This window comes from Anarrhichthys ocellatus, unplaced genomic scaffold (genome assembly GCF_004355925.1).
Source record: "Anarrhichthys ocellatus isolate YVR2014 unplaced genomic scaffold, GSC_Weel_1.0 scaffold14, whole genome shotgun sequence".
Classification (NCBI taxonomy): domain Eukaryota; kingdom Metazoa; phylum Chordata; class Actinopteri; order Perciformes; family Anarhichadidae; genus Anarrhichthys; species Anarrhichthys ocellatus.
Genome location: NW_022280044.1, coordinates 8,440,408 through 8,459,973, shown reverse-complemented (window position 1 = coordinate 8,459,973; position 19,566 = coordinate 8,440,408). Strand labels below are relative to the sequence as shown.

At 39.5% G+C, this 19,566-nt stretch overlaps 1 protein-coding gene across 1 annotated transcript; it reads left to right on the top strand.

The window, feature by feature from the left end:
- The first annotated feature begins 797 nt into the window (after positions 1–797).
- Positions 798–5,959, top strand: nrsn1l (neurensin 1-like). The gene is made up of 4 exons (XM_031854133.1): positions 798–898; positions 2,298–2,380; positions 2,519–2,671; positions 3,696–5,959. The coding sequence occupies exons 2-4, from the start codon at positions 2,321–2,323 to the stop codon at positions 4,107–4,109; spliced, it is 627 nt and encodes a 208-aa protein (XP_031709993.1). The 5' UTR covers positions 798–898; positions 2,298–2,320; the 3' UTR covers positions 4,110–5,959.
- The last annotated feature ends 13,607 nt before the right edge of the window (positions 5,960–19,566 follow it).

The following is a 19,566-nucleotide window of genomic DNA, read 5'->3' as shown; positions in this document are numbered from 1 at the left end:
GTTTTTCTTGAAAGGCTTTTCACAAGACTTTGGAGCCTGGTTGCAGGCTTTGCTCCCATCAAACGACAGTGAGGTCAACTGATGACGGCTGATATGGCCTGGCTCACAATTGGCTTTCCAGTTCATCCCAAAGGTGTTGTATGGGTTTGAGGTCCGTGCCAGCCAGTCAAGTCCTTTTACACCGAACCCAGAAAACAATTTATTTCGTGGACATTGGGGGACATTTTCATGGTGAAGGTTAAAACAGTGGGCAGTTTGGAAAAATAAAAGTTGCCAGACTCGCTAAGAGGTAGTCTGCAGAAGACAAGGGTTCAAGACGAGGTCACTCAAGAAAGGTTTGGACCAATTTAAAAGCACCTGTGGCCAAATTCCAAAAGCCCTTCAGATTAAACAAACTTCAAAGGGATAATATCTAGACAGGTGGAGTATGTGCCAGGGGGGGGGTTTCAAACAGCTCATCCCAGCTAAATATATGACAACAGTGCTAGACCTATAAAATCGGTTATAGATATATAGGCTTAATCTGGCTTTCATATAGTACCGCTAACTATTCCTGTAGGCGGGTAGTGACTCCATGGTGAGCTGATGCTTACATCTCCTTTGGTGACGCATTTTCCGTTTTTTTCCCTTTATAGCATTTAAAATTGTATCACTATTTAAATGTGACAAACCTCATGATAACCTCTCACCAAACTAACTATGAATTAAACGCTTTGATAATAATATATTGTGTTAACAGACAGATATATGTTATCGAGAGTTTAAACCTTGTGTTTTTTTCCCCTCATCTGCACGCATGCTCAGTGTCCCCGTTCAGCTGATTCACATCAGCGGCAGCGTTTGAGGTCCGACAGCACATGGACGCCCAGTGAGAAGAGCGACCACTCCGGCCAAGGGGGTAAGACTGTGTCCGTCACCGGTTGTATGAACTCGGTTCGAGTGAAAAGAGGAAGCTGCAGGTGCTGTGAGAAAAAAAAAAAAAAAAAAAAGAGAGAAAGTGAGCCGCTGTGGATGAAATGCGACGGAGATAAGTGTTGGAAGGACGCGCGATGACTCACTGGTGATCAGCGCTGGCGGTTCGTTTCTGTCTGTGCCGAGTTGAAATGACCACCATACCGTTTGATCCTGTCTGTTGTCGAAGAATGTGATTAAAAAACGACATATGTTGTCTTACAAATAGACTATTGGTAGCCTGTGAAATCCTATACTCAGTGTGGGACACATCTGTATCACTGATACGTGCCAAGTTTCATCCTTTTTGTAATAATCAAAAACCTGATTATTTATTTATTTTAGCAATTATTTTGGTTATGGACTTTTCTTCCTCATTTTCTCGTGAACTTTTACTTTAAATAATAATTACCATAAATAAGGTCAATAAATAGGTCAATACTATCAAAATGTTTAAGTAGATGAAGTCTGGCCACATTCATTATTCCTGACATGTTAAATGCTGTTTCTAAAAGCACGAACTGCAAGACGTATGTTAGAGCTAATTCATGACAACTGAAATGAAAGAGTTTGGATATTGTGTTTGAAAAAGCTTTCTTCGACCCAGTGCAATCTCACACAGCTTATTTTGTTGGCAAACGAAGTTTACCATCTCACATGTCTTTACTGGTTCTGTTGATATCCCCACAGTTCACATTGCCGAGGAGCGCAGGGCTCGTAAACACGAATCACATGGACTCACAAAAAGCATGTTTAATTGGACAGCTCGTGCTCTCAGGTTCAAGATTTTGGCCACGGAGGAGGAGGGTAAAAAAAAAAACTACCATTACCCGAGCTGGATGTTCTCCTTTGCTGACTACTGATTTGTTTTCAGGGTTATGTTTGAAATTGCAGTCAGGTTAAACTCACTCTACGGTACAGACGGAGATCAGCCATGTGTAGCCTCGAAGAGAAACTGTTTGAAGGCAGAGAATGAAAGAAATCAATCAAACCGCCTAGGGAGAATAACAACAGAGGGACATGTGTGCATATTTATACGTAAAAGAATAGAGTGTGCACACACTTGCATCCGTGTGACTCATCCGTGGGTGGTAATAGAGCCACCTCACTGCCATGGTAGCCGTCAATCGTTCACATGCGGCAACAGTAACTGGGGCGACCTGACGACACAGGCCAAAATTTATAACCAGCGTCTGAAGGGATGGAGGCTTTTATATAGGAAAATCCATATTCAGCAGATACAATTTTTTTTTATGTGAGCCTATAGCTGACATCTACACATATCAATCTGTTCAGGTCTCTGAATATATATTTCTTACAGTATGTATCTGTATTTTTCACTGTAGGTGTACAACGTGTGTGAGGTGTGATGGCGCTGTGCTCTGAGGCCTGTGTCTCTGGCTCAGGAGGAGAATCCTCCAGCAGTGAGGTGAGCTGACTTTCCCTTGGTGATGATCTAAATGATGATCAACATTCGGCAGGTGTAGCGAGGAGATCTAATATATGCTTTGGTAACACGCTTTATCTGCCATTTCATTTGTTCCCTTTGTGGCTGACGTCCTTCCAGGCGGCTTCTAGCTGTCTTCAGTTTGGGGTTCGTTCCTATCTGCACCACTTCTACGAGGAGTGCTCGTCCTCCATGTGGGAGAGAGACCCGGAGGATCGGGGTTCCGTCCAGAGGCAGACGTCCACCCCGTGGTGGAACTCACCAGTCTGGAAGGTAAAGAGCAACTACACTCTCCAATCTCTTGGCATTACTCATCACCATGTAATCTCTGTTCCCGGGTCTTAAACCCCCCTCACCCCCCTCCATTGTGTCCGTTGGTGTCTATGCGTTTTCAGTGCTCAGCCTCTCCGGCATTTCTCACATTATTCGGGGTTGAAACATAATCAGTGTTTTCCTTAATCAGTCCTACTTTGATATGTCATATAAATAAATATCAGCTACTGATTGAGACATATCCAGTTGAGATTAAATCCACCATTGGCATCTGTTACATCCCATGAGAAATCATACATGCACCCAGGAAGTGATGCATGTTAATTATCAGGTTTGTTTAAAACATATAACATCCCTGGAGACCCTCATTTTACACTCAAAGTGAATTCATCCTCTCTAGCTTTAAGCTGTTCACTGATATGGTGTAGTCAGTGGGTGAAGTCCCATGAGTGTATTTCTTAATGTTCCCCATTACCCTTACACACGTTTTAAATCAAGCATACTTTTCTTCTTTTCTGTATTGTTGTTAATAATCATCTTTTGGGGCATTCTGCCTGCTCCCTTGTGCTGTAACTATATTGATGTTAATATTGCTGACTGACTGGAACTCAATCCATTAAGAGTCCCTTCTGTGGTAACTGCATCAATCAATTCAATTGATTACATGCTATTTCGAGGCTGATTATAAAAGCCTTTTAGTGCACATCCCCTTTTCAACAGTACATGATAGAAAACAAGTCATTTTTATTCCCCCCCCCCCAGCTTCACCAGTGGAATCATTTAGTATTGTGCAAACAGTGCACTGTCTCTGTGTGATGAAGTGCAAGCAGTGGTGTGGTGTCATTTGTTAAAGTGAGGGATTCATGAATTTGGATTTTTTTTTTGCATCACACAACAAAATGACCTTTCCTAACGAGACGTGAAGAGCACTGAGCAAATAGGGCCAACTATTAAAAAAACAAAACACCAGGGCTCCACATATTTTCTACTTTTGGTTTATTTCTCTGTCTCCCTCTCTGTCCAGGTGTACCTGGCCCTGAGTCTGCTCATCCTGACTGCAGGCATTGCCATCCTGTCAGTTGGTTGCTCCACTCCCCATAGAATTGAGTCGTTTGGAGAGGGGGACCTGTTTTTTGTGGACACCGAGGCCGTGAGCTTCAACAGGGGGCTGCATCTCCGCACTGCTGCAGGGATCGGGCTCTCCTGTCTTGGATCGGCCCTGGCGGCGATGGGGGTTGTTGTTTTGATCCTCCCCAGGGCCAATTTGAAAGAGAGGCTTTTCCACAGACCAGGGGAAGGGGAACGGAGAGGAGAGTCTGGGTCAAAATGGTGGGGATTTAGGGATCCCAGGGATGTGGTCACTAAGCCTCCAGGTATAGAAAAGGGTAAGATACCCGTCACTCTGTCGAAAGTGGAAAATGTGCAGTCCACTTCTTAAAGCAGATCCCTGCTGAGCTAGAGGGCGTACAGGCTTTTGTTCTAGTCCTGGGGCCTCATTTGCCTTGTCTTATTATTGGTGTTGAAGGAACCAAGTGTCATTTTAGCATGCAAATTGTTCAAATGGAGATTGTCTTGTGACCTGGATATCACAGTTAGACATAAAAGTCTGGACACCAGGATTTAAAATGGTAAAATCAATTCATTCCCATGGAATTGCCACAATCAGAGGCGGCAAAATTAAAACTAATGTTCCGTGTCGAGTTTGCGCAATTACCCAATATTGACCCCTGAGGGAATGGGGAACCAGAGAGTTATCGTAGCTTATTAGCTATCATGCACTATCCACTTTTATTTAACCCTTCTGTTGGAGTATAAACTGCTCCACAAAAGAGGAATGGTGCAGACAGTTATGAGACGGGAGTCCATGGTAACAATCCGTCTATTGTATAAACTTTGGGAACTTATTGTACCGTTAGCGGTACTATTAACTGACCATTAGCTAGCTTGTTGGCTTGGAGAGCTTTATTTTCCCTAATCAATGACTTTTTTGTTGGGCAAAATGTTGTATCTGAACAAAATCCTAGGGAGAGCCAACAGAACAGTAGAGAGAAAATAGATCCACCGTGAGTGACTAGCTAGGTCTACTTTCAACACCTGTATGGTTTTAAAAGCACAACTTGATATGAACAGATCTTTTAATAAATCCCAATTAAAATGTATAAATGAGGCCCCAATACTTAGCCAGAGACCTTGTAGCGCTATTTAACACCTTGTATTACAGGACCAGGATATAGTTGTTGACCATACTGTGTTTGTGTGCACTAGTGGTTTGTTTCAATACATTGAGTCGTGTCCACCTCAACACTCAAAGAGAGCAGCATCTCTAATGACTGATGACAGAAAATGATGTTTTTACCTCCCACTTTAGGGTTTGTCAATAGAAATTTTAGCAACTGTTTTTTAAAATAATGGTACCTGCAGCTTTCCAAATAGTTAGACAACGTGCTGAAATTGCATGTATCACATAAAGAAACCTCTGTTTCTATTCACATACATGTATATAGCTTACACACAAATTACAGGAGGTTCAGAAAGCTGCTACATGCAAAAGATGAAGGATGAATAAAAGATATTATTAACAATTCTGTTTCCACCTTTTCACATAGTTCCACTAATGCTCAACCTGCTATATTCAACATGTGCAGTCACATGCACTTGCAATCACACGCTCACACAACCACCCACACACAAATTCATGCTCCATTGACAATATTGCCTATTTTCTCCCCCACTGTAATCTTGCTCTGTAATTGCCTGCAATGTGTCTCTAGGCAACAGTTGGGCTACAAGTGCTCCATTTTCAACCACGAACAAAGACTCTTTTCTGATTGGCCCAGCACTTGCCCTCTCTTTATTTTCACACCAATCTGAGTTTTTGTTGACAGGCGTACACAGTGAAGTGGTGAAGCGGTGAGGTCAGAGGAATTAGCACCAGCACCTTAGAGGCCACCTGTTTCAGAGTCCAAGTAGCTTGAATAATAGAGAGAACAACTTAGAAAGAAATTTAAAAATAGAATGATCGTGATGTACTGATTGGTTACCTGCAGTGATTCCACTGGATTATTATTGATGTGTCATTGTTCTGTTGTTATTAGTTTAGATGAAGATAATGGAATAAAATGAGGATCAAGTGTCACGAGTGCAAAACAAATGACCCAAATAAAATTGTGATCTGCATACCTCAATGTATTAGTTTGTGTTTTGTTTCATTTGATAAAAAGATTTCACCACGGCAAGAATATAAACCTGTTTGAAACCAACTTCAAGAATTATACTTTTTTTTTTACATTTATGCTCAATCGAATGGTTCTTTATATTTATATAAGGTATCTTAACATAACATCTCGTGCACACAGCGACACACTGACATCTATCCCCTTTAACAGCGAAAGCCCCGGCTTACATAGACCACTCCATCAGCAGTCAATCACATCTGTACCACGACTGCAGGTAAGTCCAATACGGCTCCTGAAACAAGTAAGCGATGAAGTTATTCATTACATCTAACCTTCCAGTGGAAAACGCTTTCGAATAACTTACCATATAAAATACATTTGCAACCATACTAAAAGATCACAACATAAATAACTTCCTTAACGTTATCTACCTTCCCCCCCATACTTGGTCTAATAATCTAATTACATCGCCGATGAAGTCATCCAGTGTAATAAATACAGGAAGGGGTTGTGCTCCTCCCCCTTTTGTCTCTGGAACACATGGTGGGTATGGTAAGTACCAAAGAAAGAAAATCATTAAATATTTGAATGCAGAACTAAAACAATCACTAAATGTAGCACCTAACTTAACAATACCGGTCCATGCTTTACTTTAATGCTGATGTTAAAGATAAGACAACCCTGGGATGGTACGTATCTTCAGGTGTAGCTACATGAAGCAAGATGGCTGAACAAACAATTAACAAGCATGGTGAAATAAGTAAGAAATATAGCCGTGAAACATCTCACTCACTTTCTCACACTATACTGTGACTTGTATGTACACTATGACATTTTTGACATACTATACCATGACCTTTTGTGACAAATTATTCTAAGACTTTCTAATGACATATTTTAACTTTTTGAAGCATACTATATTACTATTTTCAGACATCCTATATGATTTTTTTTTGATGAATGTCATAGCATACTTTACTATGACCTTTTTGACATACTTTACTATTACACATTGACTTTTTAAACTTTCTATATGATATTTATTATCTTATTATCTATCTTCAAACATCCGCATAATGCTCACATAACTGATTTTGGACTTGCACTTTTGTTCTGTTCTTTATTGTTGTTTTGTGAATAAATTTGCTTATTTATGGATTCTCAACTCGTATGATTTCGCATTTGTGTTGTGGTTACTACACTAACTCTTTTGTAGTAGACTTACTACAGTATGTCTTTTTTGACTATATTGTGACTTGTTTTCGACATACTATACCAAATCATTTTACAGCTCTTCTTTATATACTATCATATGACTTTTTTCAACATGATATACTATGATTTTATGACTTTCTTAGACATACTATACTATGACTTTTTCAGAGTTGCTATATCTTCTTATTTTCACACGGTGACTTTTTTATGACTTTTTTCGACTCGCTTTTATCGATATATATCAACTTTTATGGATTTTGCCAACATAATCACTATGAATTATTTTTCAGATCCTATAATATGACTTTTTTGACATACTATAGTTTGACCTTTTTGTACATACTATGCTATGAATTTCTTTTATGGCTGTGTCTTCAAAATACTATACATTAAATATAATATTTTGACTTTTTATGGATTTTATAAACTAAACTATGACATTTGTTTAATGGATTTAAAAAAAACATTATACAAAATAACCTGATCAAGGTCTGTGTCCTGAAACTTCACTACAATAGCTCTGCTACAAGTGAAGAAGACAGTGTGCTGGAGTTTTTTTCCATTCTAAAACACTATGAAAAGACAATACAATTACTTGTTTTCAAATTTTCTGACAGCAGGAATTCTCTGAGAGTGAATCCTGAACACAAATGAACTAGACCAGGTAGCCTCATACAGCAACTTGGGGGTGTTGATTATGCTAATCTCATGTAAAGAGATTAGCATTATCTCACATGTGTGCACCTGCTTATAAACAAGGTGGCTTTCATTCAATTGAAACAAGACATAGCTCACAATACACGTAGCTCACAATACATGTGTGCGGTGTGAGCAGACCTCAGGGAGATAACAAAAGGATGAGAAAAAGAGGAAGCACATCTACCAGATATTTTTTCATTAAAAACAAACTTGAAAGGAGAATATCAGACTAGTCGAGTGGCCGTGGATGTTGCACACATGGATCCACTGCATGTGCACTGTTTTCAAGAGTTTTTACCTCTTCTATTAATCAAAAACTATATAATGTAGCTTTAAGTTTAAAGCCAGCATGCTGGTGGTAGTGGCTATGTTCGCTGTGCTAAAAGACAGCGCTAAATGTTAATGTCAGCATGCCAACATGCTCACAATGACAACACTATTGTTATCACAATTTATCCAGAAGAGAACATACCAAACGTTACGGGAATCCGTATAATCGATGGACATTTCACTACAAATGTGAACCTGCTGATGAGAACTAGAGGATTGCCAAAGTCAGTACAGATTCATTGTCTTTATGAAAATCCTGTGATATCAGTAGATATTGATATCATATTAATATACGTATGCTATTACGTTCAGCACAATCACGAGCTATCCCCATGACAACTGAGCAATTTCATCTGCTGATGAAAATTGAGATGCAAATAAAAGTTCCTGAAAAAAAAATGTTGAATGTGGAGTTTGAGATGTTTGTTCAATCTGCAGTATAACCTTTGTTCTTTCCTCAGTAAAAATAACACAATTTATATTGTATTACCGTGCAAGATGACATTTGTTCTTGGGACATGCTACAAGCCAACAAAATGATCTCAAATCCTGAAACGGTCAAATTGTGTTCTCAAACTTTCTAATTATCAACGTATTCTGCCCTTGTTTTGCTAGCAGCGAATGACGGCTGAGAGCAGCAAAGCTTTACTAGAAGAGTTTGCAAAACTGAGTGTTACATGTACAGTACAAAATGTATATTATGCCTGTGAGATCCTGTGTGAGAGGTGTAGCTGTGTGTACGTGCAGGACTGTGTGTGTGTGTGTGTGTGTGTGTGTGTGTGTGTGTGTGTGTGTTCGTGAGCTGTATTTATGTCTGAATGAGAACATCGTGTTACTTTGGATAGATGAGTCGCAGCTGTGAGTGTGACTCATCTCATCTCGTCTCCCAAGTTGCACACCAACAGGAGGGACACCTAACATTCACTAATGGAGACAGCATGTACGTACACACACTAACTCTAGGTCACAACTTGTCCTCAGAATCGTAATTGTTTTGCACCACTTGTAGCTATATGCTGTGTTTACTGGCCCTCTGATGTTCCCTTCTAATATGCAGTATGCTAGTGGACCTGATACATAACAATGGAGGTTCCTGTGACCTTTGACGTACACAATTATTTTGTATTGTAAATTATAATAATTAACTTCATTGATTGTTTAAAGGCCGCACTTAAAAAACATCCTAAAAATATATATATTTGTAAGGAATGCAGGATATGTTTGTCTGCATGATACTCGGAGTCTCTTTTTCTTTCTGTCTCTTTCTTTCCGTGGTAAAATCATCAACACATCATGCCTGCATTAGAGCTATCTTCAGTGCCATCACACAGGAACTATTTTCTGTCGCGTTGTCAACATGCTCCTTGCACACTTTGAGCGCATGTTTGCACGGATGATTTGAGCATGCTGGGTTTATTAGAAACTGTATGTAAGTGCATAATGAGATAGAAAAGTGGAAGCGGTGGCAGCGGTTCCTGTGAAGATGGAGGCTGATACGCTCCACTGACTGCAAAGCTCGGAGTTTGAGTCACACTGTTGTGGGAGAGAAGCGCACAGCCGAGGATTGGGCTGCAGTCTGCTCGGCTGATTGGCAGACCCATCCATCCCAGTGCGTTTGTGTGTGTGTGTGTGTGTGTGTGTGGGTGCTGTATCTCTATGTGCCTGCGAGTCTGCTGCACTGATATGATACTGTAACATCTCATCTGCTGTGGAAAACAGATAGGAAGCTGGAATGTTTCTCAGCCAGTGTGTGAGGTTGGAAACTCTTTGGACAAAAAGCGGTCTGTTGGCAGTCATCTGAAAAAATCAGACCATATTTTTAACACTTTTCTATTTAATCATTATTTGATTAAAAAGCTTGACTGAGATATAAGATCTTCATAAAAGCTGAGGAAAAAAAACATATCATAAAAGTATGCAATATTAAATATAAAAACATAAATAGACATCATGTTAGGAGCTACCAAAGCTTCTGTGTATTTGACTTCAGAATACCCTGATGAAGGTCATGGAGCCACAATGTGTTGCCAACAGATGTTTAAAGAAAACAAAAGCTTAAACACTGTGTAAACAACAGCTGTGTTGGCTTCATTTGTTGTCTAGTGTTGCATTTGTCCGATTCCCACAGATAGCAATGCAGATGATATGACACCATGACATATTAATTAAGAGGAAAGCCTCAATGAAGGAGGATGCTAGAAAAACAAATGTCAACAGGTAGAATCAAAAAGCTTCTTTTTTTTTTTTTTTTTTTAGATAACACAATAAAACATAGTGACGTCACAGCACATGTGTTTCCAGTATGAGGTGTGCTTAGCATGGGAAGGTGGATGAGTCAAACACACACAGGTCTTACGCCCAGGAGACGCCTGTTTTAGACCAGTGTCCCAAACTGTTTTTGTTTATTTTTGAAGTTATACGTTAGGGATGTTTTTTCCATACTCACGACAAGCTGTTTTGCATACATTGATCAATCACAACTCTCCATCTTTACAGACGACTGCAGAAATCACACATGCAATTGTATTTTGGGAATTCCTTGTTGCCGTGCGACACAAATGAAGCGCAAAGTTAACTCAGGCAGATTCCTACAATCAGCAATCACATTCTCACAAGTCAATGAGGTGGTGTTTATCACCTCATGCTACTACTGCTGTTTCTGTTTACGCTGCCTGCTCCTACCTGCTACTCGCTGCTGTTACCCTCTTTGCTACCCCCCCCCCCCCCCCCCCCCCCCCCCCCCACCCATCTCCTCGCCCTCTGCTGGTTTCTTATTACCATACTTACAGTGACAACTGATGCCTTGTGCATTTATGTGTCTCTGTTATCTCGGTGATCTTTGTCTACTCATGTGTGTAACTCTTGGGGGATTTCACGTGCTTCCCTCAAAATCTTGTGCATTTTCAGGATTCATTTGGGAAACAGCCAAGGACCAACAATCCACGTTTGTAGCAATTTAAAAGGTCTAAAACCCTTAAACATTAAGGGACAAACACAAAAGAATAATGGAATTTCATTGAATTTGATAAATAAAGATTTTTTTAAAAATCTTTGAAAGCCATTTTCAGACAAACGTGACCATTGTGAAGAACATAAGAGCCGGACAGAGAATATGAGTCATTTGTCAGAGAAAAAAATGCCATGAGAGAAGAGAAGCATAGCAGTCTCACCATCACCCTCATTTGTCATTACATGTCTTCAGGCGGAAATTAGCATTTTCGTTTCAAAAAAACTAAACATGCACATCGCTCCATTACAAGTGAAGCAACAGCAGGCAATCACATTGCCAATGAACTCATCAAAATTCTAGAAATGGTTAGGGTTGACCATGCCGATGTCTCACACATCATGACATGAAGAGGAGTTATTTTCCTCCGCAAGCACAACTCGATCTAAGCATTTGCAAAGGCCTTATCGAAGGCTTATCGAAGCAGCGCAATATACAGTTCATCACCATGAAATACTCAACTGCAGGCCTGTGTGCAGGAAGCTGGTATAGTGATATGGTGAAAGTCATATCGGTTAGTGAATGTTTATATATCCAGCATCATTTTTACTATGAGTCCTTCCAGTTCTGCACTCGACTACGTTTCAGCACAACATGCACTATTACAGGCCATATCAGTCGTCTCAGTGCATTCAAGAGGAAGTTCTCTACATCCCACAACCAATCAACCTTTTCTTAGTTGATGTTAGAGGCGCCGAAGAAGAAACAAGATCCTGTGGGCAGACAGCCTGTTTCATCAGCCAAAAGTCTCATTACAGCAGCACATCCTCCCACAGCCAACAGAAAATCTGCTGAGATATTTATATATCTTCCAATCAGACAAAGGTTTATTTACAAATGAAGAGCGAAAGAGTGGAAAATGTCAACTCTAAATTACTTATTAAACCTGTTCATTGAGTAAATTAACATTAAGGCTGATTCTTGTTAGGGAACAAATTTTAACTTAACTTAGAGTAAAGTAATAGTTATCAACCTGCGTTCTGTTACACAGATCCACACAGAGATGTGTTAGGTTATGTCGTCATTGTGGTTATTTTTAAGTGAAATTGGAACATTTGTAAGGCAATTGAGTTAAATTAGATGAAAATGATAAGACAGTGTTTTATATGTGAAATGTTTCAAATGTTTAATCTATTAGATCTTTAGCCATGCTAATGGCATGGCACTAGGGACGGCAATATCAGTCTGTTGGTCAGCCTACCGCCTTAGTCAGGACTTCAATATCTAAACAACTGTTGGATAGATTGCCATGAAATTTGGTGTGGATATCCATGATTCTAAAAGGTGCAATCTGTGTATGTCTATGGCTTTCATTGGGGAAGTTAACAACGGAAGGAGAGGAATTGGTTTGGGCAACCTTTGTTATAGTTGAAAGGAGTAATAAAGTTTGCCGTCTTGGTTCAGACGATCCACCTTCCGTGTTGTTGTGCCCTAAGTGAACATTTTGAACATGTCAGTTCTACCTAACTTGATTAGTTGGTTGGCTCAGAAAAATCGACCTTGTTCCGATAAAATGATCGAGCTTTTTTGCGACGTAACATTTGTGTTTTATGTGAAAGTATGAGTGACATAAACAACTGTTAAAAAAATTGATGTTCAAATTAATTGCACGGAGAGAAAAAAAACGCCCCCGGTGAGTAAAGTAATTTCAAATGTTTAAAATGTTGAAAGAAAATGATAAGTGTTCAGTTTCAGTGATTAATGTTTTTGTGATTACTCACTTGTGTTATTTTTAGATGTTGATGCTTGTTACTCCCTGTTAACAACAAATCTGTGCACAATCTGTGCATAAATGAATGGCTTACATTTGTACCAGGTGTTTATGCACTTTTATTGTACAAGCCATCATACACAAGACAGTAAGGACAAAGTTAATAAGGGTACTGAAAATTAAAAATTCAAAGATCTCAGATGAAAGCTTGTAATTTACTGCGGTGATATTAATATACCTACTGTGATTGAAGCAACAACTCAGCAGGAAATCACTAACTGAGTGGAGGGGAAGTTGATGGGAGGTACAAAAAAATGTAAATTAAAACACTTTGTCACAAAATAAGTCCAGGAATACATTAAACATTAGATATTGATGATATATAACAATGTCAGATGATCTGAGGTGGACTTTAATTTCAATTTTAATGACTTAATTTTAATAACTTGCAAAAGTCTTCCCATTTTTTTTAACAATCTCCTGTGCTGTGTTGATCTATCTTGGTTAAGTATTTATGAGAGGAAGGTGATAATAAGGTCGCGAAATTCAAGGCTGCAGGACTGCGAAGAAGGATGTTAATAAAGTGATATTGGTTGTTAGTAGCATTTTGGATGATTATTGCGTCTTAAGAAAAATGTGTGGTGTAATAAGAGGAGATCTGCAGTAAATGTCGAGTTCTGTTACTCTAAACCAATTTCCGTCTTTGTATTAACAACATAATCTCAATAAGCAGTATTTGCGCAATTTTCCGGCTGCGAATGTAAATGTATGCGATATTAAAGTAGGCAGTATGTAAGATTGCTCCACTTAGTGTGACAACAGAAGGCAGCTCTGTCATCCCTGATAAGAATGATGAATGTAAAATAAGTATTTGTGTGTTCATTGGGTACAACAGTTTGACAGTGGTTCTCTCTTTCCTACAGTACATTTAAAGATTATCTCTCTTTTCACAATGTCAATTTAAAGTCAACTGACAGGAGAGCCCAAACACGGCACTCACCTAATCAAAAGTTTGCATTGTGTAAAAGTTATTTTTCCCTCTCCTTTGTCTGAAACCCATCAGGAGATTTGGCACAGTCAAACACCTCTGCATATTTGCAGTCACCATTGGTTTGTTGAGCATTAAAAATGTTAATTGGAATTTTTAAAAAGGAAAGAAAGTATCGCATTACCATCCCACCTCCTCCAGTCACAGGCTGTCAAAATGCAATATTCCAAATTAGATTGTATTTGGATAATCTTTTGAACTGTAATAGGTTTCCAGCCAGCAGGCATATTACTATTGGCACATCATTATTAAACAAAAGTGACACAGAACCATCACTTTGCAGGCGGCGCCAGATAAACGTTCGACACCGTGCAAATAATATTAGTTCTGCTTCCAGAGTCACTGGCTTATCTCTGGGATGCTATATTGGGTTCATATCCCTGTCGGCTGGCGAGGGCCTTCTGACGGAAGTGTCTAAATTTATGAGTAGCCCATATGTGTGAGGTGCATGTATGAATGGGCTGCTGTGTGTGTGTGTACTATGTAACGCATATTAACGCTTTTATATGTATATACTGTGTTTGTATGTGTGCATGTGTGTGTGTGTGTGTGTGGGGGAGGGAGCGGGTGGATAGATGAGTGTGTGCCTGCCTGTGGGTGTGTGTGCAAAACTGGATGCATTCATATGTAAATAGGCAGTGTATGCACGCCTGTATATGCAGACGCGACCCATATCATGGCATAATGAGATCCGCCACTGTTGGTTACCCTCAGACAGTGGTAATTACGGCTGCAGTGAAAACGACTGATGCTGAAGGCAGGATGGACACTCACACACTAACATATTCAACCGCACACAGGCCTCAGTCCCACTGACAGCCTGCTGTAGGCAAAATGACGACCTGTCCATTTGGCACCGGGATGGGAATAGGATGCCGCTAACTGGATATAATAAATTAGCACTGCATCCGCTTTCTAATCAGCTTTACAAAAACCTTCATACCTGTTATGATATTCAACAGCAGAAAGATACAAGACATTCACAGTTATGTCAAGTGAATAAAAAAAAAGAAAAGATAAAGAACCTTAATATAAGACAGCATGAAGTAAAGCTACCAATAAAAACAAGAAGAGCTTTTCTTTATTCAGCCATATCATTTTACTCACTCATGTTGATACTGCTTCCAGGAATGCCAAATTGAACATCACATCTCCTAACAGCTAGTAAAGCGGTCTATAGGTTGTGTTAAATGGACCAAATTATTTTTATTTTTTCCTCAGATAAAAAGAAAAGCCTGTTTTGTAAAACAATGTGTGATGGTAATATCCCATAAAGACCAAAATCAACAATGAATTGATTCTACCAACAAGAAGCCTTATGTATCGTATTTCTCTGTGGCATCGAGATCCAAAAACAACAAACTAAAATTGTCTTAAAAACACTGTCGGTGACATGTTCCTTCATTACCGTAACATAAGCATTTTGAGCAAATTCGCGCCAGACTAAATTGCAAATAGCTAATTAGTCTGGAAGCTCTCAGTTCATTCTCTATTTTTAAGGGGGGCGGGTGATCAACGGCTTACACAAAAATGCCTCTGGACCCAATTGGATAAACCTACAACCAATTAGAGCGATGAAACATGTACTATAGAGCTGAGCGACCAGTGGCCCAGCACGGTCTCATCCCAACTCGTCACATACTGATGCTTCGTCCGGACTCTTGGCAACACATTTTTAACTTACTGTTTAGCCCAGCGCTTCAAGTCACGCTCCAGTACAGTTGCTGTACGTGGTTAATGTTATGAATTCAAAAACATTACCGTTGGGTTTAAAATAAGTACATAAACTAAGTCAATTGTAAACAACGTAACATAAGCATGGAAAGCACATCATTTCAACTCAACCCGGACATAAACGCTAAAGGGTGCGTCGCTCTCAGACGCCATGGGGCATGACAAAGCGTCGGGATTTTGACACCCTGGGAACGACGGACTGAGTGACCAGGTCCGCCCACAGCACAGTACCAGCCAATCAGAGCATATTAGAGCGGGACTTGGCACAAAGTGGGTGGTAAAAAACTATTGCCTGTGCCATGGTTAAATGTGATTGAAAGTAAACAGGACAGCAGCGTCTAGATGGGGGGTTTATCCAATTGTTGGTTGTATTCATTCAATCACACAATACAGAAGTGATTGTTGCAGAAACACCGAAGATCTGCACTCTTCTGGGTGCACCTTTGTAAATGCAGTTTACATTAAAATGAAGATATGCTTGTTTAAAAAATGATCTCGACTCAATGTAAAATGGGATGGATTACACAACTAAAGTCAATTTCATGTTGTTTTTTTTAATACTGAAATGATTGGAAGCCAAAGGCTGCCTTGGAGGTAAACAAATGTTTACTCTAAAATCTCAAACTGTTGAACATGGTTTGAAAAAATAGTCAAAAGATTTATGATTTGAAGGAAATGGTTGAAAACATAAAAAAAAAGGAACGCTCCTTAAGCAACCACACTCAAAGTGTTTGTATCCAGGCCTGTAGTGTTCCATTCATAGCATTCATCATGACTGTAGTTGTCCTTGTCCTGTTTCTCATGTTTGGATAGACCAGGCTGCTCTCTGATGCTGCTGACAAGCTCTTCTACCTGATAGGCTCTACATCCTGTTTGCACACTGACAATCGCATCAGCCCAGTTCTGATTTATTTTCTTGGTACTCGCCTTGAACCACAATTTCGCTCTCTTTACATCTCTCCAATCTCAAAGTACAAGTGTTGCCTCCCAATGGCTAATGGATTGCACGCAGCACAGTGTGTCTTTTAGTGCATGTTTCAATGCCACATATATGCGACATACTGGGAAAACATAAGAGGATGAATTATACTTATATGACAATATTCTATGGGTTCAATCCATTGACCATCAATATGCAGCACTCAGAGAGCAGGCACTTGTATGTTTCCATTTTCAACAGCTTTTTACTTGTATACGTCTTGGATGTAGAGTGAAAGTGTTTACATCTTCAAACCACTTATAGAACATGTTTTGAACAACATGAAATCATCGTAGCTAATGTAAATGGCAATGAAAACAACAACCTGCAGTTCTCTTAGAAAGCAGCCTGTTCCTTTGTCTATGAAATACTTTTTTTGGTCTCGGTGATTCAGAAGAATTTCAACGCCTACATCATTCCGTTTTTGGACAGGCAGTGCACGAAGCCCTCGTGAGGTGAAATGGGAGGGCAGTCTGTGGTGTGATGCCAAAACAACAATACTATAAGAGTGTGAAACCTCCACAGACAGCCCACAGATGTCGTGCCGCTTTTTACACCCAACCAGATCAAAGTGAGTTGAACCAACAGCCAATCACATAAAAGCTGACTATTTTTATTAAATGGAAAGTATATCATTGACAAAAAAAAGAGGAGCGTCCTCCTACTTTCTTGAGTGGAGTCAGTAGGCTGCACTTCTACTGGGTGAAAGGCTGAGGCTGAGATATATTTTTGTACATATATTTATGGTCCCCAGAGGATGAATCCTAATGACTTTGGTGATCCCCTGACTTTTGTACCAAAATGGGATTTAAGTTTTCACTTATGAAATGAAATATCTTAGCATCCTGCCTACTAGATTGGCACAACATTCTGGACAGACATTCATGTTCCCCACAGGATGAATTGTAAAAACTTTGCTGATTCTGACGTTACACCCGATGTCGTCCTTTTAATTTGCAACTACATTGGTTTAGTTTGGTGGGATGCGTTTTGTGTCTGTGTTTGATTAGCATGCTCGACTAAGATAGTGAACATGGCAAACAGCATGTTAGCATTGTTATTGTGAACTTGTTACCATACTGACGTTAGCATTTAGCTCAAAGCATCGCCTTGTCCATTTGCTGTATTAGTGATAACATCTAAAGGGGAGAACCAAAACACTTTTCAGGAAAACTTCTTTTGAAAAGATAACTTTACAGAAAAAAACTAATTTTTGTTGTGATCAACAACTCACATGTGTGTTCTATCAATACCAGGTGTTATCTTGTACAAATATGGAACAACTCTGGTGTAGTTTGATCTCGAATGGAGAACGCACGTGGTTACTTTGGACCTTGTCTGACAATGTCCTTGCTAATCTTAATAAAAAGATAATAATAACTTTAAATTTCATCGTCGCTGTAGACTAGAGGGACTAAAGAAACACGTTGACTTGCTTGTATACTGAAAAACTCTCACATTGCAAACTTCAGGATGTGTTAAAGTACTCATTTAAATTGAGGGTGGTTGTTTCCTTTGAAATGACAGAAAAAGAATAACGAAAAGAAAGAAAAATCACGATTGTGTTATACTTTGTGACATCTGTTTCTTTCCTGACTGACTTATTTTCTGAACAGCGAAGCAGGCTGTAAACTAGTGCTGCCATAGTAAAAGCTGAATTTCCTCTGTGATGATTAAATGTACTATATTTGTCAGTGCACTCAACGGGCTGATGAGCATGATGATACCACAGCGTGCTGAGTGGCAGGAGACATGTTTGCCAGATGTGTCATCAATCACTCTACCCAAAATACACGTCACACTAGCAGTGAATAGCAAATCCGGTCACAGCTAAATCCCACTGAAATGTAGTTTAATTGAATAGCTAACCAGGAATTAAAAAGGGAAAGTCAAAACTTCAAATGCTGTGTGAATTAAATTGGAGATTATCCTGATTTAAGAATAACAGTTATTTTTCAAGGTCCCTCCAATCTGTGGTTCGATTCACAACCGTTGTTGTCTGATGTAATGTTACTCCCATCAGGTGAACTCAAGTATCCATTTATTTGGTACTTTCAGCACATCATTTGCATTTTAGCAAACTATTTCAACTGTTTCAATCTGTTTCAATACTTTTAGTTAACTATTCTCAACTTTTCTATTCTCTTTTTATTCATAAATGTCAAACATTTATCCACTACTTTTAGCTAACTTTAACTATTTACTCTGCTTGCTAACTAGCTGTCATGCACTCATTTATTACTTTATTTTTTTTTTTTTCAAAGTAACTAAGCTACTCCACCATCTTTCCACATACCTCCTGGGGTACAAGTGGGCCTTCACTTTGGGAATAACTGCAGTAGATCTTTCAGACCACAGGTCACATTTGACTCAAATTTGTTGATGCAGGATAATGTAAAAGTACAGCTTTTCTCAAATGATTTGAGAAAAGTTGTACTTTTACATTATCCTGCATCAACACTCGATTAAAAACATATAACTGCCAGTGTTGTCCTCCACAACCTGGCTCAGAGGAAAGCAAACAGGCTATAATTTCCAGGCAGGCTATCAAGAGGCTCATCCACTTGGCCTGTACAACAAAAACAAATAAGATAACTGTTACATGTCTCTGGATCTTTGACCCTGCAAAGTACAATAACGTCAAGGGATCTCAAGTGGATGTAATGTGATGTTTCATCAACTACAGTCACTGGGATTAGATCCAGGTTTGTGTTTACTGCAGGGGGGACTTTGCTTGGCCAGGATGACGACTGGAGATGGATCCCCTAAAACACTGTGAAGATTCCAGCCCTGCTATGTGGTGGGCTGCGGGCTGTGGCTGCTGTCTTTTATGACAGATTCCTTTGAGGCAGGAGTATCTGAGGGACTGCAGAGAGGCACTGCTCAATGAGCAATTTATATGTTTTCAACAAAGCTTCTTCTTTAGACCCTGAAGGCAGGTCTTAATTGTTAGACGTGATATCTCCACTCCCCCTCTGCCTCTCCTCTTTCTTTGA